Source organism: Schistocerca piceifrons, chromosome 7, assembly GCF_021461385.2.
Source record: "Schistocerca piceifrons isolate TAMUIC-IGC-003096 chromosome 7, iqSchPice1.1, whole genome shotgun sequence".
Lineage (NCBI taxonomy): Eukaryota > Metazoa > Arthropoda > Insecta > Orthoptera > Acrididae > Schistocerca > Schistocerca piceifrons.
The window spans coordinates 387,867,056-387,894,433 of NC_060144.1; the positions used below are offsets into that span (position 1 = coordinate 387,867,056).

Consider the following 27,378-nt stretch of genomic DNA (forward strand, 5'->3'; position numbering starts at 1 on the left):
ACCAAAGCCTTATCCATGGGAAGAAGTCGATCCCTCTCAATCTCAATGCTTCTGAGTAACATTTGAACATCAAGAATTAACTTAATGTCACAATTAGGCTTCCGTGCAGCTATAATTGGAATACAACAGGAACTGTCAGACCATTCAGTAATTCCTCAACTGGCCAGACAATTTACACTTTCTTCGGCGTGACGTTATAATTGACATTTATTCAACTTAACCCATACTTGTTTATTATTAGCATTAACATACAATTGCTCTTTTGATAAGTCTAACAATAATTCATGACTAACCAATCAATCTATTTCACGTAACACTGGTAAATTTTATTATCAAACACCAACATCGGCTGTTGAACGGTTATCTGTAAAACGCAGAACGTGAATAAAACTTTTTCGTCCACTTTTCTACCATTAGACCCTTTTCAGGCATCGACTTGCACATTAGTCACTGGGAAGGATAGGCATTTCCACTCATGGTCGTTATGTAGAAGGTTCACCTTACTATATGCATCCAATACAAATCTGCATCTAATATAAATACAATACTTCTCCTTCAATATCTCCGTGAACAATTAGGTAGAAATCTTTTTCTCTGTTTCCTTCCTTCACATAAGCAATTCTTCACTTAAAAGTTGCCTATCCTGGTATCTCAAAAAAGCATTCTTATGTCTGTTATTACTCTGTTAAGCACTAGTCATAGGAATGGCTTGAATAATTTCTGTAACTTCTTGTATAACTATTCGGTCTTTAGGTTGACCAGATACTGCATTCCTAAATTGAACCAGCTTATAGTTACTATGATTACTGTTATAAGAGTTACCTCTATTATTATTGTGGTGATTATTACTAACATGTTCATTCCATCCCCATGTGTTTGTCCTTTATTCTTAGGCCTTGGGAAGTAAGAACCCCTAAATCCATTATAGTTAATGCGTTCTTCCTTCTGGAATTTGCTTTTCCCATTACTCGACTTATACCCGTTTCGTTTTACCTCAGCCCAGTTCGACATTCTGGTTTCAGTTTTTCCTTAGCCTTATGTAGGTACTTCAGCTGATACAACAATTCTAATGGAGGTTGAGCCTGAGTCCACGTCTCTCCTACTAAATGCCCTCTAACTTTGTCGGGCAGGCATGTTATCAGTACTTCAGTCACGTATACGCCATTCACCGGTTCGTCAAAGTACAAACCTTGATCTAAGTGATAATGTACAAAATTCCTATAACCATATCAATTCTCGACATATTTCTAATGACCAAATATTTCTAGTCTCAGTTTCCGTTGAGCATTTTCTGACTAGCATTTGGCTTCAAAATCTTTCATGAACTCGTCAACTATAGGAAACCTATGTAAATTCAGGATTCCTCATTGTAAAGCATCTTCTTCTAAATGACTAACAATAAACCGTATAATCTTATTATGACCCCAAGATAAAAGTAAATCTCCACGAAAAGCCTTTAAGAAACTAATGGGATGTACAAATCCCTTTTGCTCGAACCAAGGTAAGTTATTCCTGTTATTTTTTATCCTCACTTTCAACTCTTCCATTCAGTCCCTGCTATTCATGCCTGATCTACAGGTTTGGGTTCTGTCTACACTTCTGTTCAATGACCTTTGGATATAAGAATCAGTGCGATCATTATGATCACTAGAACATCTTGCGTCTCTGCTCTCTGAGGTTCAAGTTAGACAACCTCCGTACTTAAACGAAGCTTCCTTTTCCACATTTCCCTTCTTTCCTGAAATACTGACTTCTGAAAAGGGCAAGTCAGCTTCCTTCATCTTTTCAGCTAAGCACCTGTTCTAATTCATGATTTTATATAAGTCTCAAATCTGATTTTGCATTTATTAATTATTTTATGCTACCTGTTCCGTTACGACTTTCAATAGTAGACTGACACATTTCCTGGGCCTCCTTAAGCTTCTCAATCTGCCCAGTAAGTGTCTCAAGCTCCCGATTTTCCTATCAACATTTCCATATTTACGGCTGAATTCTGTGGGTAATATTTGTCTATCGCCCTTCGCATCATCCAATCCGTTTTTCAGGTCCGCCTTTAAATTTTCCTGTTCTGACTTTAACTCGTTTTGATGTGCAGTCAAACCTTTAAGTTCTTCCTCCATTTCTGACAATAGAATAAAACCCAGGCTTTTTATAAATACTCAACATCCTTATTAGTTTCATAACTTAGCCTTAAAGTCCTAACACAATCATGACCACCAAATTATAGAATAACAACATCGGAGTATTACACCACTAGGGCCAGTAAAACAACAAACCACTTCAGCAAGATAGTACAAAGCCACAAATTTACTATTTGCCTGAAAATGATCCCTTTGATGCTAAAATTACGAAAAAATTCTGAATACCCAATGTTTCTTTTAAGTTCAGGTTTCTTCGTGTCGCCTTCTACCGTAGTATTTTAGCATTGTTATCTATGCTGGCACGAAGGATCGCTGCTAGACCAGTCAGTGGTTCGCCCTGCTGCTTAATATCGCCAGCAAACCTGGACAGAACGTACAACTATTGCTTAACTACTGGTACTACTACAACTCAATAAATAAATTTCTGTCTTCTTTTTCGAGATTTAACCCAAGTTCCCTTAAATGGCTAGAGCTACCATTCCTTGTAAATTACATCCTATTCAAACTGTGTTGGAGGTTGAATAATTATTTGAGTATTGAAACCCACACACGTACCGTAATGCTAAACTCCAACATAATTTTCTCTAATAATGTAATATTGGGGAGAAGTTCCACACTCAATATAATGGCAAATAGCATATACGATTATTGCTCTCACAGAAAATATTATTACCTCATTCGCAAGCAAACTGGTGTCTCAGACTGCTTTTCGTGTTAGAAAACATCCTGGATCCCACAATCGCCAAAAATTCTGTGATGGTATGCGAAAGTAAAGTCCTGCTACATACTGTAAACCTGCTCCTTCCAACCAAAAATAATTTATTTTTTATGTTTGTTCTACGTAACAGCAACCTTATGCACGTTAGCGTCTGACTTAGTTTTTCTTAAAATTATTCCAATCTCTCTGGGTTCTGAATGTTAAGTACCAAAATGTGGTTAAACACTCCGTAATAGGTAATTAAATTGTTAATACTGTCTATTTTTACGGCTGTTATGAGAAAACGTTGTCGATAGCAATAAAACCATCGGAAGCTTCAGTTCAGCTAGAATTTTACCTTTAATTACAACAAATACGTGTGTTTGACTGAATCTGTAGCATCGGTCCTGTGGTTAATGTCTTAAGAAATCGTTAGCTTCTAGTCCTTTCCGTAAAGTTTGCATTAATAATATGTTGGTGATAGAACAAGCACTTTGTAGTTCAGTATCCTCTCGTTTGTAGGACTAATAATAATCTGGTAGTGAAATCAGTCTAATTAACTTTCTGATAGACACTCATCAACAGCAGCGGAAGCGGACAGATAACTCGTTACTGAACAGTAGTAAATGATTTTTTATCTCTTACCTTGTTCGTGAAAAATCCCAAATTTATCGCCTGATTACAGATTCAACGACTCTGTAATCAGACAATTCTATCGTATTAGAAGATACAAGACTTTACAAATTACGATATGACTCACGTTTCCCTCTTGTTAGTAACTTAAAAAACACTAGCACTGTCTTTTTAAACGTTTATTTCAGCCTCCTTGATTTCAACTCAGAGGCAGAGCGTGAGAACGTGAAATCCACTAGTGACGCTCAGTGTTTATTCCTTGCAAGCATAGCGCATTTTGGAGTAAAAGTTTTTTCCTTGCTGATTTAGTATTGTGACTTCTTTCGTGATTGAAAAAAAAATGATGTTGTGAAAGATATGTGGGTTTCGTTTCTGATCTACAAAGATTTGCGTGATTACGAATCAGCGATATATTATTTACCGTTCATAGTTTGGATTCCGTAGATATGTTGGAACACGTGCGGCAATACTGACCCTACGACTTATCTTAGAAGCTAGATTAAAGAAAGGCAAACCTACGTTTCTAGCATTTGTAGACTTAGAGAAAGCTTTTGACAATGTTGACTGGAATACTCTCTTTCAAATTATGAAGGTGGCAGGGGTAAAATACAGGGAGCGAAAGGCTATTTACAATTTGTACAGAAACCAGATGGCAGTTATAAGAGTCGAGGGACATGAAAGGGAAGCAGTGGTTGGGAAGGGAGTGAGACAGGGTTGTAGCCTCTCCCCGATGTTATTCAATCTGTATATTGAGCAAGCAGTGAAGGAAACAAAAGAAAAATTCGGAGTAGGTATTAAAATCCATGGAGAAGAAACAAAAACTTTGAGGTTCGCCGATGACATTGTAATTCTGACAGAGACAGCAAAGGACTTCGAAGAGCAGTTGAACGGAATGGACAGTGTCTTGAAAGGAGGGTATAAGATGAACATCAACAAGAGCAAAACAAGGATAATGGAATGTAGTAGAATTACGTAGGGCGATGCTGAAGGAATTAGATTAGGAAATGAGACACTTAAAGTAGTAAAGGAGTTTTGCTATTTGGGGAGCAAAATAACTGATGATGGTCGAAGTAGAGAGGATACAAAACGTAGACTGGCAATGGCAAGGAAAGCATTTCTGAAGAAGAGAAATTTGTTAACATCGAGTATAGATTTAAGTGTCAGGAAGTCGTTTCTGAAAGTATTTGTATGGAGTGTAGCCATGTGTGGAAGTGAAACATGGATGATAAACAGTTTAGACAAGAAGAGAATAGAAGCTTTCGAAATGTGATGCTACAGAAGAATGCTTAAGGTTAAATGGGTAGATCACATAACTAATGAGGAAGTACTGAATAGGATTGGGGAGAAGAGAAGTTTGTGGCACAACTTGACTAGAAGAAGGGATAGGTTGGTAGGACATGTTCTGAGGCATCAAGGGACCACCAATTTAGTATTGGAGGGCAGCGTGGAGGGTAAAAATCGTAGAGGGAGACCAAGAGATGAATACACTAAGCAGATTCAGAAGGATGTAGGCTGCAGTAGGTTGTGGGAGATGAAGATGCTTGCACAGGATAGAGTAGCATGGAGGGCTGCATCAAACCAGTCTCAGGACTGAAGACCACATCAACAACAACAGTGTCAATACCCGTAAGTAAATCGCTTTTAATATAATTTATTATTTCATCTTGTCCTGTTAGGACTCAATAGTAGTTTTATGGGTCCTTTCCTTAAAAAACCTTCCAGTTTATTATTTTTTCTCTTGTCTTAAGTTAATATTCATTTTCATTACCATTTAATTAGTTAAGGAAACTGCTAACCGCCAAAAACAAAATCTATCTTTGGTATACCCTTTCGAGGGTTCACTTTCAGTAATAAAGAGTAATATCTACTCCTAATTTGCCCTTTATTTAATATTCTAATATTTTATTCTTTGTAGGACGTTAGTATCTTAACTTGTAAACTGACTGAAATCAAGGATGATGTCTCTATAGAAAAAGGGATTGAAAAGTTGGCTATCTAGTTTTGAATACATGTACTGAAGCTTTATTCAGTAAAGTATATTATGCAATCTTAATGGGGTGGACGAGAGCCAGTGAGCCCCAAACCTATTTGTCATCTGGCCTGTACAAAAAAAAAAAAAAAAAAAAAAAAAAAAATGCTAATGCTACCGTCAATTCAACCCTCGATCTAACATACGAAACAAAACTCAATCTCTCCAGGTGTTGGCGTCTGGTTACAGTTTCATCTCAATAGTGCTGGAGAAGCCTCTGACACTTGTCATAGATTTCTCTTAGTGAATACTAGTGCTGACCGTGATTCAGTTTAATGGTTCCTGTACTGAAATTCTCAAAAGGGTGATGGAGAAAAATTATTATCCACTCTGCAAAAAAGAAATGGTTCAAATGGCTCTGAGCACTATGGGACTTAACATCGGTGGTCGTCAGTCCCCTAGAATGTAGAATTGTTTAAACCTAACTAACCTAAGGACATCACACACATCCATGCCCGAGGCACGACTTGAACCTGCGACCGTAGCAGTCGCGCGGTTCCAGACTGATGCACCTAGAACAGCTCGGCCACCGCGGCCGGCTTATCCACGCTACACAATTTATGCTAAAACACTAATTTCAAGTTCCGTAACCAACTGAATGGCACCTGATCGCAAAAAATACACAACGCTTGAGTCGTTCCTACAAATTCACTGATGTCTGCACAACTAAACACTGTCAGTTACAACCAGGAAACACACTGTCTCTAGAGAGAGATCTATGCAATCCTACCATTTCAATAACACGGAATCAAAATTGGAGTCAGTGCCGACTACCAGAAACAAGTGTCCTCTTCATCGTCCGCTTAAGCTCAGTTTTCTGTCTTACAGTGTTAACACATAACCACAATGCGTTTATCAGCTGTGTAGTACTAATTCTTTAATACTGAGAGGCACAAATCTTGTTTACATATCCTTTTTACCCATAACGATATTATTCGGTTCTTTTGTACATGAAAACATCTTTGACTGTGAATAAATTGACTAGCGAATCAACTTCATCACTGATTTCTTCCAGCCGATTTCCTCCCTTATTGGCACAGTCTAAATATGAGATGTTATGTATTTCCTTACATCCTGTAGTTGATAATTTCCTGTATCGTTGGCTGAATTAATTTATTTTAAGATCACTATGGTATGCTGTGAACTATGGGGCGAAGTTTTATTCAGCAAAATATATTATACTGGCGATGGTGAGGTGTCTGGAGCTGTTAGCAGTCAGTGAGGTGGTTGGGTCCTGCCCAACCATGATTAGTCATGGAAGCATAGGTATCTGGAGTAACTACTAACTGCGACATCTGGCTGGCGGCATTTGGACCAGGCAGGCGCCCAGTGACTCAGTGGCTCAGAGGACTCGCTCGACACTCTGCCCCAGGCAGGCGGTCTGTTCAGGATGACAGCTGAGTCGTTACGGCCACATGGAGGAAGCCCACACTACGCCAACTCAATGACTCGACGGTTCAGTGTATAGATTGTCCAGATGGCCAGTATTTATACCTATAAGTGTGGGTTTCTTGTGATGTCGCCGCGTGCCGAAGTATTCTGGGTGTAGTAACTCACTGGTCACTGATCGACAGACTATACGTCGTTTAGTGAAGACTTTCTGATAGCTCATTGGTTTGAAAACGGAATTATGCTTCTGCAAATACTATATTGAACAGCTGAGCTGAATCACCTTGCATATTGCGCCATGATTGTTGGACGTCTTAGATCAGTGGTCAGCGCATGGGCTACCATACAGTGGACACATGTTGGAGTCCAGACTGGGTCGGAGATTTTTTCTACGCAGGGAATAGGTGTTGTGTTGTCCTCATCATCATCACTGACACGCAGATCATCCAGTGTGGCAACAACCGGAAAGACGTACAGTTCGGTGGCCGAACTTCCTTAGGTGTGGACTTCACATCACCAATACCATACGATAACTTCTTTTCTTCCCACTACCCTGTTAGCAGGAAAGCTATTGCCATCGAGTCGCATTACATGAAGTTCACTTGAAAGATACCACTTGTCATAGGACATAGGGACAAATAACTTTTTCCCATTAACTAATGACCATCATAAGATGCATCCAGATCTGTATGGTCTTTGATGAATCTGCTATGTAGCAGCGATTGACCTATTTATGTTCTTTAATTATACACAGTTTGGTTTCACAGTTGACTGTAGCCACATACAACACCAGAAGAGTCTTTACATGTGTGTACAGAAGCCATGCAGTTAAATAATTGCACGTATACCAGAATAAACAATGATGAATTGTGTGCTCAAGTGCTGCTACTGCTGCTACAAAATCTTGACTAGAGCTTAAGCTACTGTAATTTAATATGATTTACACTGAAATATGCGATAAGGTGGACAAGACATTCACTCTTATCTCAAAGATAATAGAACACCTGGTGTTATCATGTTTGCTCAACCTGTAACACATCATTTTCTGGCTGACCCTGCTGCGCCAAGGTCTATGGTAATACGTTAGACAGGACTGCAGTCACATCTGATATGGTTTCCGTTTCTATAGCAGGATTCACATGTATTTGATAACGTATTAACATTGAAATGTAACGTATTTCCATTAATTACAGGATACTCACAGGAAATAAGTTATATCCAGGTGTTACAGCAGCAATATGAAATAGATGTAGAGGGTCCCTTAGCTGGTTCCACTGCCAGAATTGAGGGAGACTTTCTAGTGAGATGCGAAGGACAAGAGCAGGCGGCTTGCGTTTCTGGGATAATCGGCGATAATTTATTACCTAGTTTTGTTGAAAATATTGAGGCGTAGCGCCGTATAACGATCCTGCCTTGGAGGTGGTTAAGTGGGAGATGTGTCTCAGAGCTGGAGAGTGACAGATGGTAATGCGAGACTGGACGCGCACGTACTTTATCTATCATCTGATAGAGGACAATATTGGATAGGAGGACTGTGATTTTGGTTTCGATTGTGTCCACTAGCGTGCAGTAATGTAATAGAATGTTTTTCATAAACCGTTCTAGTATTTTCATAAAGTGTTATTATTTCTTTTTGTGTATTTAAATGTTATAAATGTGTTTTAGCAGTATGAATGATGCGTGAGTGTGGTATAAGGTTAATATGGAAGTAATTGTTTAACGAGTTATGTAGTAAGATATAGTGTGGGAACATTTAGAAGAAGTATGGATATGGACAAAGGGGATTTTTGTAGAATAGTTTTGTAAAGTAAGTTTATGGTAAAGGGAAAGTTAATTCGGGTATAAATAACAATAGTAAATAACGTTATGCGTAAACAAAATTTCAGCATATTAGATAATTAAGTCGGTAAAAAGTGCAATCGTGAGTTTTACTATTTTGCGATTGGTTATTGATGAAAAGCGTGGATTGACGCGGGAGAATGTTGTTTAGCTATTGGCTGCTGAGTGAATTGACCAATGGTAAAACAATATTCTTCGCGCGGCTTTCTCTTCTGGTAGAGAAGACTTAAGAGTGTTCTAGAAAGGAGTCGAAGGCCAGCCATGAAACAGATCGGACGTGTGTAGTAGTAGTTCCGATGGAAACGATAAGTTGCCGGATCTAGCAGTGTTTCATTCATCAAAAGTGTTGGAAAGTGACGCCATAATTATTCCGATGTATGTGTAGAAATTTCGATTTTTTAAGTGAATTTTGTGACGAGAAAAGACATATATTCCGCGTGGCGTATTGAGCAGGTCGGTGGCTAAAACCTTTGACTGCATTTGGTACCGACAGACTTAATATTTGGCGAGCATTATCAATCAAAAAGAATCAGTATTTTTATAGCTATTACGTTTTCGTGAAATGAAATACCATAAACTTGCTAACGTGAGTGAAAGGGATTGTGAGTGACTGTTAAGACTAGCACGGGCTTGGCAGTGATACTTGTTCACCTAAGTTTCAGATTATATTAATTGAGGACAAGATTTCCAAACTTTCATTTCGTGTTTCTCCCGAAACGTAGATTAGTGACTTAAATTGCAGCCTGGTTCACATTGAAGTACAGTAGGTTTCACTCGGCTTTCCTACTGATGATCTACTGAGACAATATTCACAGGTAGATGCAGGTTCGTCGTAAAGGGACGGAAAGAACCGCGCCGCCGCAATATCTCTTAATGTTGTCTACCGAGATCCATTGCGTCTGGTGAACAAACACTTGGGTCCTCGGTCGGGATCTGCGAGAGAGAGATTATGGGATATTGTCAGACCACCGATTAAGGAGGAAACTTTTATTGGTGGACTCTGATCAATTATTGGAATTGCTACACGTTTAAAACAGTCTTTTATCGGTCGCCAGCCTGATTTTTGCTTCTTCCAGCTGTTACTGCAGTTTTTCAAGGCATGCTTCCAGTAATGTACAGTGAGTTCGACGCCGTTCAAAGACGTTCCACACATGCTAAATAGGAAACAGCTCTACTGAGCATGCTGAGGAGCATTTTGTTGAATGCCTTTGGTAATGTGAGAGCTGTGTACATGGACATTGAACTGTTGGGTAACGCCTCTAATTGACGTTGGAACAGAATGGACAGGATGGGTGTACACGACTACCCAAAATTAACACAAAAAGCATCAGAGGCAATGGTCACTCTAGTATCCCATCGCTCCAACAGTACAGAGACAGACTCGGAGAATGGCGACAAAGCTACTCGTAAAGCGCATCGTTTCGCCTTCGACAGCGGAGAGTCCAGAGTCCACAATAAACGTGTTTCTTGAAGATGGCTGTTCTCTACAGGAAATAAATATCTGGCCAGGCAGTTTGGTCAACGCTTCGTACCACGTTAGATTGAATCTCGAATAAAATTTTTATCTCCCTTTTTTTGGCCTTGAACTTTTGTTTTGGAACTCATTGTAGTGGAAGGTTGTGTTAGACGATTTTGGCTTTGTCTATCGTTACTGATTTGGGCTCACGTTACATCCAGCCGTCACGCTCACTCTATCCTGCGTTTTCGGCCATCTAGTTAGTGCTAATCTCGGTTTCTACGCGAAGAGTATGGAATGACAAAGAATTACTGAAAAACATGTTGAACGAGTGCGAGTCTTTCACGCTTAGCCCCAAGAAATATCCCCACCGAAAGTTGTGGGCCTTTCTTTTTCGGTGAATTAACTGTAACTGATGTTTCTTATCTTGATGTGCTACAGCTGTGGCCCGTGCCTCGATGGGAAGAAGCTGAACAACACATCTTTATTTGGGAGCAGGTTGGTGCGCCGCCTCACTGGCATAACTCAGTATGCGATTGGTTAAATGGTGTTGTATCCGACCGGTGGATTGGGCGCAAAGGGCCAGTTGACACAGCATTTTATGCATGACCACAACACACACGATCTGGCGCGATCATGTGTATGTGCCTCCGATATCAGGTGACCTGTCCGACTTAAGAAACAGTGATACTGCAACAGTTACTCCTGACACATTGGTCAAGGTTTCGGAACAACTCGCCTGTCGACTAGATGTGTGGTCAGTCTTCACACTGAATAATTGTAAGAAAAACTGTTTGTGTTTCTCTTTCATTTTGTACATTATTTATAATTGTAAGGTGAATGTAATATGTGCTACAAAGCCTTAGAACCTTTACACTTATTTTGAAACACTCTGTATTAATGAAGGGGACCATTTATCCAAAAAAGAAACAAGCGATCGCTGTAACAATTTGGTTTATTATCGTAAAGCATCGACATATGAATTACCCACTGAGATATGCATGTGAATGTTTAATAGATGGATAGTGGAGATTGTAATTATAAAATCTAATCTTGGCATAGGTGGATGAACACAGTAACTGCATAATCATGGAACTAAGTTACAGATACGGGCAATGACTACGAGAAAAGTATGTAATTAAAGAAAGAACACGGAAAAATAGTTACGAACACTAGTAGACCCGCCAAAGTGCATTATAAAGGCCAGTAGCTTGCTATGAACGTGAAAGCTGTGCAGTTAGCCCCTGTTGAAAGTTAACTTGCATCCCGTCCGCTTTGAGTCGTTGACTGTAGTGGCGGCTCGTTCTTACCACTCTCACGCACTCGTATGTGAAACGCGGAGACATCCTTTGTATGTATCGGTCGTCTGGCAGCAAGTCTTTTCCTTTCCATCTCGCAACAGCGGGTGTTATCTATCTTAACCCTCTGAAACGTGGCTGGTTCTGCCAGTGCAGCAGTCTTGCCGGCCAATAGCAACAGACTTTGCGAGTACGTAATTCCGTAAATAAGTTCAGACTAACATTCTTTCGTGCCAGACCACAAGTAACAGTGGACCCACGCTTCTCCTGTTTTAAACCGACCAAGGGGATGTATACATGTCTCTGTATATACATTCATGTCACCTCCTTACGTCCGACTGCATGCGCCGGTTAATCTCAGGAACTGCTGCAGTGATTTTTATCCGTTTTCACTAATAGATACACTAATTGACATGGAAGGTTTTCGTATGTAATTTATAAAGATTTCGTTTGAGTTGCCTTACTTCTAGTTGTCACAGCTCGAGAGAGCGGCAGTGCCTTGAGACAGCAGAAAGGGTGAACAAATATGCATCTCGTGTGCTGGTGTTATGGTGACGCATTTGGCTGGAAACCGAAATGTTGTGGCATCAAATCCTGGCTGGGTCACATTTTTCTTCAGTCTGCCTTTTAATTTATCATTGACCTGTCAGTGATATGGAAATTTGCCAGAAACGAAACTGGGTTCGGATTTCACGTTAGACTGTAACCCTGTTGCATAACCGATTGGGGACATGCAAGTCACCTAAATGACATCCAACTGATTGCAATCGTTTCACAATAACTGCGGCGCAGTAGTTAGTACACTGGAATCGCATTCGGGAGGATGACGATTCATACTCTCGTCCGACCATCGAGATTTAGGTTTTTCGTAATTTCCCTAAACCGCTCCACGCAAATGCCGGAGTAGTCACATTGAAAGGGCATGAATGATATCCTTCCCCATCCTTGAATCGTTGGCACAATCCGAACTGTGCTCCGTCTCTAACGACTTCGACGGGACGTTAAACCCTACGTAGCGAAAAAACAAGGAAATCCAAAACCTGTGGTTTTCAATTATTATGCGTAGAGTAAAACGCAGCATGGGATGCAACTTTACTTCGTTTATATAAAGAAAGTTTTGTAGTAGCGCAGCAGACGACACAAGTTTCAGCTTTCTGCTTTCCTTGAGTGAAACATAGTTACGAACACGATTCTTTGCGTGGTGGTGTGTCAAATATTATTTATTTGGACACTTTGAAATTATAGAGAAGACTGGTAAACGAATCTCCGCTAGCTAAAAGGGAATTTAGCTCTTTCAAAGATCGTAAAGACTTGACTGGAACACTTTCTTTCAAATTCTGAAGGTGGTAACGGTCAAATACAGGGAGTGAAAGTCTATTTACAATTTGTACCGAAACCAGATGGCAGTTGTAAGAGTCGAGGGGCATTAAATGAAAGCAGTGAGACAGGGTTGTAGCCTGTTCCCGATGTTATTCAATCTGGATTTTGATCAAACAGTAAGGGAAACAAAAGAAAAATTCGAAGTAGGAATTAAAATCCAAGGAGAAGAAATAAGAACTTTGAGGTTTACCGCTGACACTGTAACTTTGACAGAGACAACAAAGGCCCTGGAAGAGCAGTTGAATGGAACTGATAGTGTCTTGAAAGGAGGATATAAGATGAACATCAACAAAAGCAAAACTAAAATAACGGACTGTAGTCAAATTAAATCAGGTGATGCTGAGGGAATTAGATTAGGAAATGAGACACTTAAAGTAGTAGATGAGTTTTGCTATTTGGGGAGCAAAATAAGTGATGACAGCCGAAGTAGAGAGGAAATGAAATGTAGACTGATAATGGTAAGGAAAGCATTTCTGAAGAAGAGACATTTGTTAACATCGAGTACAGATTTAAGTGTCAGGAAGTATTTTCTGAAAATATTTATATGGAGTGTAGGTCTGTATGGAAGTGAAACATGGACGATAAATAGTTTAGACAAAAAGAGAATAGAAGCTTTCGACATCTTGTGCCACAGCAGAATCCTGAAGATTAGGTGGGTAGATCACGTAACTAATGAGGAGGTACTTGTTGTTGGGTTGTTTTTGGGGAGGGAGACCAAACAGCGAGGTCATCGGTCTCATCGCATTAGGGAAGGACGAGGAAGTAAGTCGGCCGTGCCCTTTCAAAGGAACCCTCCCGGCATTAGCCTGGAACGATGTAGGGAAATCACGGAAAACCTAAATCAGGATGGTCGTCCTCCCGAATGCTAGTCCAGTGAAGGAGGTAGTGAATAGAATTGGAGAGAAGAGGAATTTGTGGCACAACTTGACTAGAAGGAAAGATCGGTTGGTAGTTCATGTTCTGAGGCATCAAGGGATCACCAATATAGTATGGGAGCGCAGCGTGGAGGGTAAAAATCGTAGAGGGAGACCAAGAGATGAATACACTAAGCAGATTCAGAAGGACGTAGGTTGCAATAGTTACTTGGAGATGAAGAAGCTTGCACAGGATAGAGTAGGATGGAGAGCTGCATCAAACCGGTCTCTGGACTGAAGACTACAACAACAACAACAACAACAACGACAACAACAAAGATACGAGCACAATCTTCTTGAATGTGATTCAGAAATAAATTGAGGATGAAGCCACGAGATTTCTAAATACTTCTACAGATGGTTGGGGGACAAATTTCATAGTATGCCGACAATTTAAGACAGACAATTTCTGCTCCCTCTAGATTACTAATCACGAATCGCACCCTTCATTCACTGCGAGTTCTTCGAACAACAGGCAGTGAGTTACTGAGCTCTGAAGCAGCGTGATAAATATGACCATTAACGGAATGACAACTACCTTAATATCAGGCTGTGATGTGAGACTTATAATTTGAAATAATCAAATATTTTAACCTAGAGTTTCCCCGCAGTTGTCTGAAAACAACAGCATAGCGAAAAAGCATGACAATAAAAAAAAGGAAAATGTGACGTATTGTGTTTTTAAGCTTCAAACAAAACGTTTTCCGAAATACTACTTCAGTAACTTTGCTTAGTTTGCATACAGTACGTTCTTTCAGCAGCGCAGGAGATGACTCATCTTTCAACTTTCTGCTTTCTTTGAATAAGATCTACATGTGGACACAATTCTCTGCATGGCACGGAGAAGAAGTCTGCCATAAAGAGTCCACGACAAAGAATTGCGGTAATGAGCAAGAACAACGCATTACAGTGCCTACTAAGCTGTACAAGAAAAGAGTTGTAACACGAGCTAATGTTGTAGCTCATGTGAGTTTTTTCCTTATTTTTTCTTTTACTTGTGCCACTTCAGGCAGCCACAAATACGTATTGAGTCACTCACTCACACATACACCCATGATTCGCCTAAAATGATTACATTGGTTGTAAACATGTTACTAACATCACGATGTGCTCCAGTCATGTCGAGAAAAACGCCAGTTCAATACAAAAGACATGACATTCACGCCTCCAAATAACTTTCCTGCTTTGCAGTGTTTACATCGCATAAGTTATGCGAAAATGATGGTATTCACTTATTTAACGTTTCGCTCTAGATTTTATTCATGGCCCCCAAATAAAATACGCTACGCCAATCAAACCATCTGACCGCAGATACTTAATGCTACCTGTGCGAAGCCGGGACGAATTACTAGTAACATTATGAAATATGTCGCGTGACAGTCTGTGAATAAGCTCCTAATTAATATTGGTCTCAGATTAAGAAAGGCTACGACAAGAAAGTCACAGCAATCTATGACTGTTCTCACCAAAAAGAACGAACTTCTTTCTGAAAGTTATTGCCGATGCTCTAATCAGCGACACATTTGCAAATGACCGTCATTGATATCAATACGGTGTTTGTTCACACTGCAGATTAGATCCAATGCCACTGATCCCTCCACAGGCAACTGGAGAGCCATGGACATTAGCAAGCCGTTTCTGACATTCGATTTACGGATGGCGGTTATCACTGAAACAACCGGTTTTCGGTTATGATAGAAGCTAAAGAAATGAATTAAAATTTGTGTTACAGCCGGAACTTGAATTCAGGTATCCTTGCTTACTACGCATGTGTGCTCGCATTCCTACAGCTTCTATCATTATCATAAATAAAGTTGAGACTCAAATTTCTCAAGGAAAATGAAATTATGTCAGATCTGTAGACCACCCTACACCTGAGATACAGGCAGAATTTCCCCAACACGTCCAACACTGGAGCACTATTTCAATACCGGAGAGCCTAGGCAACAGTGACGATTTAAGAAGGGGAAAATAAGCTGGAGACTTGAATTGAAGCTTGTATTAGGGAGGGCACTCGTCTAGGGTAGTCCATGCAGCTGTATTACCTCTACTGCTGTGGTCGTATAATGCCTAGCACAATTGCACAATGAGCAAGGAGACCTGGGTTCAAGTCCTGGCTGTAGCAAAAATTTCAATTAATTTCTTCAGCTTTCATCATAATTGTTGGATGACTAAAGGCTGCAACGATGGTTACAGTACGACTGTGGAACATACACTATGTGATCAAAAGTATACGTACACCCCCTAAAACAAAGGTTTTTCATATTAGGTACATTGTGCTGCCACATACGGCCAGAAACTCCATATCAGCGACCTCATTAGGCATTAGACATCGTCAGAGAGCAGAATGGGTGCTCCGCGGAACTCACGGACTTCGAACGTGGTCAGGTGATTGGTTGTGTTTTTGTGTCATACGTCTGTACGCGAGATTCCCACACTTCCCAACATCCTTAGGTCCACTGTTTCCGATGTGATAGTGAACTGGTAACGTCAAGGGACACGTACAACACAAAAGCGTACAGGTCGACCTCGTTTGTTGACTGACAGAGGCCACCGACTGTTGAAGAGGGTCGTAATGTGTAGTAGGCCGACATCTATCCAGACCATCACACAGGAATTCCAAACTGCATCAGGACCCACTGCAAGTACTATGACAGGTAAGTGGGAGGTGAGAAAACTTGGATTTCGTGGCCGAGCGACCGCTCATAAGTCACACATCACGGCCGTAAATGTCAAACGACGCCTCGCTTGGTGTAAGGAGCGTAAACATTGGACGATTAAACAGGGGGAAAACGTTGTGTGGAGTGACGAATCCCGGTACACAATGTGGCGATCCGATGGCAGGGTGTGGGTATGGTACTGCCCGGTGAACGTCATCTGCCAAGGTGTGTAGTGCCAACAGTAAAAACTCGGAGCAGTGGTGTTACGGTGTGGTCGTGTTTTTCTTGGAGGGGGCTTGCACCCCTTGTTGTTTTGCGTGACACTGTGACAGCACAAGCCTATACTGATGTTTTAAGCACTTTCTTGCTTCCCATTGGTGAAGAGAAATTCGGGAATGGCGATTGCATCTTTCAACACGATCGAGCACCTGTTCATAATGCACGGCCTGTGGCATAGTGGTTACTCGACGATAACATCCCTGTAATGGACTGGCCTGCACAGGGTCCTGACTTGAATCCTACAGAACACCTTTGGGGTGTTTTGCAACACCGACTTCGTGCCAGGCCTCACCGACCGACATCGATACCTCTCCTCAGCGTAGCACTACGTGAAGAATGGGCTGCCATTCCCCAAGAAACCTTCCAGCACCTGAATGAACGTATGCCTGCGAGAGTGGAAGTTGTCATCAAGGCTAGGGGTGGGCCATTACCATATTGAATTCCAGAATTACCAATGGAGGGGGCCACGAACTTGTGAGTAATTTTCAGCCAGGTGTCCGGATACTTTTGACCACATAGTGCAAGTGCAAGGGAAATGAGGTTTTCTCTAAAGTTTTTGGTTACAACAGGAGGTGAGTCGGACGGGCGATAGAAAGATCCAATTACCATTGTATGACCATTCCTGATACTGAGTCTTGCCCAAATAGTCTCGCATGCCGCTTCAATTTCTGTTTGGTGAGTCTGCAACACATACACCGCCTTCATTTCCCATTAGCCTATCCTTTCAATGTACACTTGAATTTTTCCCAAAAATTTCACAGGTTTCAACCAGCTTTCTGCGCCTGTTGTTATGTGAGCTGCATTGCGTTTGAGGATCGTTTCAAACTCTGGGACTTTGTTGCAAGTGATTCGGCAGTTAACTATTAGTATATTAATATTCCCGCCTGTGAAGGACATTCTTCTGCATTTTACACTTACACTTCTGGCTCTCCTACAGCTATTGTTGTCTAAACTGGATCAATAGTCGCCTAATCCAGAAAACCCTTGTGTCCACCCTCCACACAGTCAGCTACGTGGGTAGCCTCTGATGGGTAGTGCACATCTGACCCATTTAGGGAGACGCTAGCATTCTCAACTCTATGGGGCAAGTGCAGGAAGTCGCAGCCTAGCTTGTGACAGAACCTTCGAAGTGTCTGGTTCAGTCATGCTGTTTGATAGTGTGACTGGGTTCTGACATCGGAATAGCGATCCATTGGGAACGACTAACCTATTCTTGCAGCACGGAAAGTTTATAAAAATTTGCAAGTGCGTTCCCGTGCGCGGGCGTCGAATTTTTACCGTTTTTCTGCTGTTTGTAGGCGCGTATTGCAGCTTAATAAAGCCACTTGAGCCTGATAGGCAAAGGAAGCTTATTAGATCGTGAATCTTTAATACCTACATTTTGACACAATATTGATTTTTCAGTCTCATACAGAAGAAAGGCTGACCAGCAGAAACGTGGAAATTTGGGCAAATAGAAAAATTAACAATGAAAGATGTTCATCTCACCCCTACCCTCACTGTACTCGGTTAACTTCGTGAAACAACGACGATTCGACATACAGTAAAATACCATGAAGTCCAACTAAAAGAATAGCGAAGAAGATACCTTCATATGAATAAATTCAACAACATAGATTGAAAGAGAAGCAAAACTAACGAATTAACGTTTACAGATATTTCGATTTAATGCTGATCCCAGTAACGCGAAGTTAAACGGAGAACAGAAATATGCTGTGAAAGCATAAATACTTATCACGATGATAAGTGCCAAATACTAGTACTGTATTATCAATATTCACTGGTTTTTTGAACGACTGTACCAAGAACATCATTCGAGCTACTTATTCTCCATGAAAATTATACGTTCACCTTCTGCCTCAAATTTCCTAAATGAAACAGCATTTCAACAACTAAAATTCCTATGTCCCATGCTGACAAATGCAGTCCCAACTCTGACTGCAGTTACGACTCGTAGTAGTGATTTTCTTCGTGCATCTGATCAGTAATGTCAAAATAAAAGGCAATAAATCTCTATTAAATGTAATGCATGCTTACCGCAAATCTCTGATAAGGGCTCCTCAGGTGGTGCATTCTTCTTCCATGGTGTGTTTCGGTGTTATCTGTGGCCCCTATTACTTTAAAAATGTGTCTTACTCACTGATCAAATAATCCTGATCGACGTTATTTGGGCGACTTCTGTAAATTTTCATTAATTTTGAAATTGGCCTTTCATCAGTATTCCCCTAAAAACTGTACGCATCCAGTAACAATTGTGAGACGTGTTACTGTGCTTCTTCGATATAACATCTCCTCTACGTAATTACTCGTCACCGTGAGCAGACTCTACCCCCGACAGCGGTTAACAAATGCTCCGACTTGACAATCGGTAGAACTATTCTCTTTTGAGTGTGTTTGGTTGGGAGTGGGCTTGGATTTTCTGGAAATTGCCCCTGTGTCGTTCGATCCTATAGAACTCACACGGCGCGAGTGATTCTTGCTATGCAGAAATCATCAGATTCTTTTAGAAACAGTTCTGTAGCTTTCAGAACACTTGCGAATGTTCTCAGTTCCTCTGAAAATTTACGTAGTATTGTGTTGTTAAAAATGACAATAGGTAAAAAAACGATTGAGACAGAAATAACATTAATATAACATTAATTAAGAAATGAGATGTTATGAAATGACCTGGAATGTTATAAAATAATTAAATGGAGTGTTATGTTTAGAATTTTTGCTGTCTGAGAGTAGAGCCTACGTAAGATGAAGTTTTACTTGATCACGTTAGTCCTGAACAGTAATATAATACTAAAAATAGTGTCAGTATCAACTGAAAGGACCAAGCTGCAAGGAGCAAAGAAAGAATGTAAAGCAATGGAAATTTCGGTCCCTGACGCCATACATGGCAAATCAATAAAGGAAATTATTGTGAATAAAACCAACTAGCTCGCTTAGGAAAATTCTTTTATTTGTTACGCCGTTTCGGCTACTGCCATCACCAGATAATAAAAAACTTCGAACTTGCTAAAGAAGATTGAGTGCCAGTAGTAATACTCGATATATGATGATTGCAGCAGCCGAAACGGAGTGATAAATAAAGAAATTTTGCTAAGTGATTTCGTGGTTTTATTCACAGCATATGTATAATGGAAAGTTCGGGCCGATTATGTTAGCAGCAAGTGAAAGCTGAAAGGTGAATGTTTCATTCACAATTTCAGTGATAATAATGTAGATTCGTAGCCGGCCGGGGTGACCGAGCGGTTCTAGGCGCTATAGTCTGGAACCGCGCGACCGCTACGGTCGCAGGTTCGAATCCTGCCTCGATCATGGATGTGTGTGATGTCCTTCGGTTAGTTAGGCTTAAGTAGTTCTAAGTTCTAGGGGACTGATGAACTTGGAAGTTAAGTCCCATAGTGCTCAGAGCCATATGAACCATTTGATAATAATGTAAATTTTGGAGATAATAATTTTCACTTTTATAAAGCCGACACGCTATAGCAGACATTTTATTTATTTATCTCTTTCACCTCATGCGATTAGAATCTGTAGGCCCTCTCTTAAATCAGACCAGAGTTTAAACTTAGAAAACTTGCACCACTTCGTTTCAGTAAAAAATGATATTTATGATATTGTAAACAGTAATATTAATGGTTGTAATAAAAGTGGAAGGCCAACGAGTTTGCCGCAGTGGTAACAACACCGGTTCCCGTCACATCAGCCAAGTTAAGCTCTGTCGAACGTGGCTAGCGTTTGGATGGGTCACCGTCCGGGTCTTCCGAGGGTTGTTGACAAGCGGACTACACTCAGCCCTTGTGAGGCCAATTGAGGAGCTACTTCATCGAGAACTAGCGACTCCGATTACGAAAATTGTCAACGGCCGGGAGAGTGGTGTGCTGATCGTACACCCCTCCATATCCGTATCCAGTAACGCCTATCGGCTAAGGATGACACAGCGGCAGGTCGGTACCGTTGGGACTTCATGGTCTGTTAGGGCGGAGTTTGGTTTTTAGACAGTAGAAAATGCAAATTCAGTCAGGCCTAAGGGTACAGAAGTGAAATACTGTGACATATTGTGGGTAGCAAGAAATGCTGCCACTGCTAAGAACGTAAGGAAATAAGAACGCGTTGGTGGAAAAGTAGCCGTAATGGGGCAAATGGTTCATTTAAAATAAGAGAAAACGATACAGCGGTAGAGTAAGTTAGTTTCTACTTCACACAAAAATGGTTCCTTTTTCCTCAATGCGTTTCCGTAAAACGTGATGACGCATTCGAAAAAGTAACTGAGTGAAGTAAGGCGAAATCAACTGCTGAACAGTAACGCAGTTGATATTTTGCTATAGTGTTATACGTGACCACCGCCCATGTGGACGTCAACATGCAACAAGCACCAAGCACCCACAGACGACAGATGGGAGCACTAGCAGTAGAGGGTATAACGGGGTGGGGATGGGGACAGGGCGCGGACGGTTGTGCAGTCGTTGTTATAACGCGGAAACAGAACGATATATCTGTTGTCCAAAAGTGTAAGATCATTGGCTTTCGAAACGGCTAAGTTTGTAAGCTGTTCGCATGGGGCCATGGTTAAAATACCGTGCAGGGCAAAATGGCGCTCTTCAAAACCGGCACCGAGGCAACTGTGGTGAATCATGGACGACAGATGACAGGGGCGACCGCCGTCAGCGGAGATGTGTACGGGTGAATAGACGTGCAACTGTTCAGCAACTGACCGCCCTGACGAACCAAGGGACTACCAACAGTGTCGCCTCAACTACCCTTTAGCGAACGTAGCTGCGTAAGGGCATCCTCAGCAGGTGCCTAGTTCATGCACCCATGGTGACTGCTGTTCATGGGCAACGAAGGCTGAATTTTGGATGCCAGTATCACTACTGGAAGCCCACTGAGCGGCGACAGGCGGGCTTTTAGGACGAATTACATTCTATGCTCCATAGACATGAAATGTCTGAAAGTAAACACCCTGCAACAATCGCCGAAAGTCTCCAGGACAGGGAGAGCTATGGTCTTGGAAATGTTGTCGTGGCATTCCCCGGGTGGTTTCGTCGTACTGGAAGACACATGTCTCAACACAAGTAGACATCTATCTCTGAGGACTATGTCCAACCCTGCATGCAGTTTGTTTTTCCTCGTCACGATGACACCTACCGGCACGACAATGCAGCGTGTCACACAGCTCGCAGTGTATGTGCTTGGTTCGAAGAGCACCAGGATGAGCTTGCCGTACTGCCTGGCCACCAGACTTTGCAGATTAAAACCCAATCGAGAACCCGCGGGACACCTCAGTCGGTCTCTGGGCACCATGGGTCCTCAGCCGAGAAATCTAGCACAACTGGCCGTGGCATTGGAGTCGACATTGCTCGACATCCCTGTCCTTACTTTCCATAACATCACTGACCCTCCTCCTGCACGTCACATAGCGGTCCGAGCTGCAAATGGTGGTTATTCAAGCTTTTGACAGTTGGTTACGTTAATGTGACTGGACGGTGTAATTGCAAATCACGGCCAGATCAGCGTAAGACTGAAATTTGGTGTGTTGGAGAACAATAGCTACGTTTTGATACGTAACGGGAGTGTTACGCAGAATGTTGGTGACTCTTTGTAAAAATTAGTAATAAGAGATTCCTACTATAGACATCTTTAATCCTTCACGAAAAACCGAGCGCGTTAGCGCAGTGGTTAACACTGGAACCGCATTCGACAAGATAACGGTTCAAATGCGGGTCCAGCCATACATACCTGAAGCAAACTCCGGGATGTTTCCTTCGAAAGGTCACGGCCGATTTCCTTACCTCTCCTTCACCAATCCAATCCTGAGCTCCCTCTCTAGTGAACCCTTTGATGACGGGACGTTAAACACTACTCTTCCATTTCTCAAGGACAATAAAAGACACTGATAAATTTTGTACATAATGAATTTTTACATGGAACTTTTGACCGAACACTGAACACAAGCACTTTGTTGACAACTTGCAGTTATGCGCCAGTGTGCCGGCCGATGTGGCCGTGCGGTTCTAGGCGCTTCAGTCTGAAACCGCGTGACCGCTACGGTCGCAGGTTCGAATCCTGCCTCGGGCATGGATGTGTGTCCTGTCCTTAGGTTAGTTAGGTTTAAGTAGTTCTAAGTTCTAGGGGACTGATGACCACAAATGTTAAGTCCCATAGTGCTCAGAGCCATTTGAACCATTTTTTTTAAGCGCCGGTGTCCTGACCTGCGCCGCATATCGTCTAAACATCATACGGTTTGCGTAAATTCTTCATATCATAATACAGTTGAATCTTCCTGTAACTGACAATCACGAACTTATACCTTTTGAATCATTTATGTTGTTAAAAATTCGCGGTACATTATTTACTTACGATATACGCCGTTCTGGATAGCGTCCACGACATTTCCGGTCTAATTAAGAAACATTCTGTATATTGAGTACGACTTATTACACTGTCTAGATATAATGACTTGGGAATTTGACTGTTGTGGTTGTAACTGTGCAACAAGCTACATCTTCCGGACCAGTGACTTGACCTATAGCTTTCTGACACATCTTCCTTCTTTTTAAATATCCTTGATTTCTTTAATAATATGGAGGGCTTATTTCAATAGTGCTACAACTCCATTACCTCCACTTTTATGCCTATAATACTTCTCACATTAATGATCCAAACAAATAGAAAGAAAGGTTCATCTCTAGCAAGAGGCCATAAGCTTGAATATTTCTGGTATCTCAACTGCAGATTTTTCAGCGCTCATTTAACTTTGGGATTCTGTATCTCAGAATGAACAAAAATAGACTTGTACCACTATTGAAATAAGCCCTACATATATAATAAATTATTCACCTTCCTACAGGGAAAAAAGAGTCCTTAGGTTCTGAAACAAAACCATTTTTGTTCAAAATTCTAATTTCCATGCAGAAATAAGAAAATGTCTCAATCATAAAAGCATTGTTATCGTGAAATATGGACCAATTTCGATAGTCTTCTACCAGACACAGTCATTCGCAATTGGCATTTAATTTTAGTTTTTTCAATTTCTTAACTATAAACTTCAAAACTAAAGTACAACTGATCCTGAAGACTTATGGGGACATTGTATGTGAAATTCGTTGAAGTTTTACATTTTCAATTTGTTACTCCATAATTTACTTTGGACTTTCCTGAACGTTTTGGTATATAATACATTAAAATCAGACAATTGTGAGACCTTCAAATAATATTTTGAATGTTGACGTGTGACTGTCAAATTTCGTGGCTACGCATATACTGCCACAGTTGAGCAGTCATATCTTGGGAACTACACAGTCTAGAAGGCTGTGAATTGCTTTGTTTTGTGCCTACTGCTATGTCTCAGATGTTGGAATTACGAATAAACAAATCAGTCATTTGTTTGTGATACTAGTTTTCGTTGAAAGTAGTGTGATTATCCGCTATTTTTAGTAAGCTAACTTCTATTGCTTCTTATACGTAAATAAAATGACTAAGCGTAAAAGTAACTTCAAGAAACGCAAATTTGCGGGTAACATATATGTGAGACTTTTTTTCATCGAATGTCAGCCGATGAAAAACCATGTCATACTTTGTGTCCACGTCCACCAAACACTTGGTGTAAATAGAGGCAAGCTGAATTTTCTGGCACCCTGCATGAATCTACACATAAACATTCTCTTCCTTTGGCAGTAATGGGGGCAATCAAACCTATTTACAGAGATTTGGTAAATCCTGATCCAGAAAGTGAATGAGTCCTCCAATAACGTTGTGTGGTGCCGTGTGCCTAAAAATGTATTTGTTGCCCTTATGACTTTAAAGTTGGCAGTGTCTTATGCTGTATTAACTTTTAATGGGGGGAACTACAAAAGACTTAAGGTTCTGGAGAAGTTAGGGGTAAAATTTTGACAGAACACAGCTAAAGGACAGCGGGAACTGGATGAGCTTCGTGTACGTGAAGCAGAGTTAGCTGCTCAGCAAATGACAATAGAAGCAAGAAAGAAGAGGAGGGAAGCACTGGACTGTTGTGACACTGAAGAAGACGCAGACAATGGGCCAGGGTAATTCTAGTGCATAAAAGATGCAGAAATGTAAGTCTGTATAAGAATTTGTAATAAAAAAAGTTTTAAACATCAATATCTCTGAACTACATTTTTTGCAATAAATGACCCGTTTTCTAAAAAAAGTACTGATAGTAGAGAAGTGAGATTTTCACAGTACGCCAAGTGTGAGATTCAACATATATGTAACTAGAATAATAGAAATATCCTGAGTTCTTTTGTTTTTGTCTTTATTTATTTACAAAATTCTGTCAAGAAATTAAGTATATGAAGAAAAGTTGACATGTCCCACAATACAATTTTAGTAATAATTCTAGTTCAGTGTATCTAGAAAGGTGCATTCAATAACTATGGAAAATTGTAAGTTAATGTCTTAAAAAGTTTCCTAGATAATGGGTCACAAAATTCGATATTTTAACATTGGCGGCTTAGGGCATACAATGTCCCCCTTAACATTCCAGTGTGCATGATACTTCTCTATTCAGCTGAGATATTTCTTATCTTTACTTTCGCTAATACACTATTATTGTAGCATTAATTTTCGTCATTACTCACATACCTAAGATTTACCAGGAATAGATTTACATGAGAGACTAATAAATGACAAACTGACGTTATGTACCCCAGTAGCTAGTTGAGAAAAGCCAAGTATAACACCTACATAGCCCAATGCAAATCTCAACTTTAATTGTCGCTTCAGTGACATTGGAAAGCAATAATAACCTTATAGGAAGATCCAAAACAATGAACACTATGCTATGAAGTGAAAGATTAGTTCTGGAAAAGTCGTTAGACTATGAGGAAACCTTTCACCTCCAAGTACTTTCTCCAACGGGGTCTAGTTCAGCAAAGAATGCGCGAGATATCTGATGAGTTTGGAATGTGTATGTGTAAGGGCTGGATCTTCGAGTCATATCAGTAGTCTTGTCTGCGAAGAACGTCGTTAGGAATGTTGTCCAGTTGTCCACGAAAGACAAGTAAACGCCTTCTAGAGCTGATCCAGAACTTCGTTTTAATCTACGAGACAGTTTCCCACACAGGGAAGTTTAGATTTTAAGTACATAATTGTGAAGCAGCTTTTATCAGTAGAGTTTTTTATAAAGTCTTACATCAACATGACGTGGAGGCAATATCTGTCTGGATTCGGCAATCAATGTATGTTTGTTAGAAGACTTATCTAGGCGTTGATAATGGAATCACTTGGCAATCAGTCAGTTCCCACATGAAGAGGTATTCTGTCTCACAAAGAAACAATAAATAATGAGTGTACTTCAGTTCTAAATTGAACAAGAGGTAGATTAGTTAAAAATTTAAGATATTCCATACATATTGGATATTTGTTTTTCTTGGTAACAATGTTTTTGTATTTTCGTACGTCTATACCGTATTAAGAGTGTGCATAAGGCACTGCTTCAAATTTACTGACGCAATGCAGAAGTCCAGCCTTTAACTTATTCTCGATTCATTTAACGGTAATCAATACCTATTTTGTTTATGTATCTGCGCCAAAAAACTTTATCTTACAGGAAATTACTCCTGCAAGAGGTACTATTTTTATTTTCAATGACACTGCTTTATGAGGGTCAATTGATGAACCAATGACTTAAAATTATAAATTTAATAAGTAATTTGTCAATCTGTTTAGCTGTTTAGGTCCCAAATAACGGTACTCATTTTTTATCAGTTAGAAATTGACGTTTTGATCTGCAGTTTACTTTGGACGTAGAATCACATTTACGTTCAAATTATTTTCAATCAGCTAGAATTTTGTATTTCAGTTTGATCCGGTCAGAAGTGGTGAGAAATTGTTCCTAGAAACATTAGTAATTTAAATAGCTTGTATGTGACAGTATAATATTTTTTAAGTTTGTGGATAGTAATAAGAGTGTTAAAAGGAGAAGTACTAATCGTCAGAAATGCGCTAAAGTATTAGGTTTGACCCCAATCCTTTCCACGGTCTCTCATGGAGCAAGGGTGTGTCACGCATTCATCGGACGGAGCCTTTAAGTCTAGCCGTGCATTTGATAACAGTGCACTGGAATAGACCGCATTTCATCCTAGCCTTTCGGCCTAATTATTGCCAGAAACATAAACAAGACTCGACTCTCTTATAATCAATCGTCAAAATCACGAACAATAAAGGGTTTTATTTAAAATGTAACTCTCACATTCCACTGCCATCTCTGTTACTCAAAGTAAGCGAACATGTGTGTACCGGGCTGCAATGCAAGAAGTGTTTTCTTCTGTACAGTGTGATTGTCTGATAAATCTGTAATTAGCCGTGTTAACATTCTGCACTGATATTCACGATCTCGCATCCGAGTGTCAAATATGCTTCCTTTTAAATTAAGTAAACGCTTCATGATCGGTTGCGATGTTGCTAATTACCGAATTTGTGATACAATCGCCGGTTCCAAACAACAGTACAACTCATGCCAACACCATTAGCACCTACTGAAATGCAGAGGGAATAATATGCTCATTTCATAAATTTGTTCTTTATTTGACCAACAAACACAAGAAGGCAGTATAAAACACGAAGCCTTTTTACGGGAACCCTGTCAATATTTACCCGAAGAAATTTAGGGCCCTCTGCCGGAATAGCAGTCCACTGCTTTAACCACTGT

At 40.5% G+C, this 27,378-nt stretch overlaps 1 protein-coding gene across 1 annotated transcript in view; it reads left to right on the forward strand.

Annotated features, from left to right (window-relative positions):
- Positions 1-10,016: 10,016 nt before the first annotated feature.
- Positions 10,017-27,378, forward strand: part of LOC124805723 (putative inorganic phosphate cotransporter) — a 131,998-nt gene continuing 114,636 nt past the window's right edge. Inside the window, exon 1 of the mRNA XM_047266293.1 lies at positions 10,017-10,134. Coding sequence (XP_047122249.1) covers positions 10,017-10,134 — 118 coding nt within the window. The remainder of the gene's footprint in view (positions 10,135-27,378) is intronic.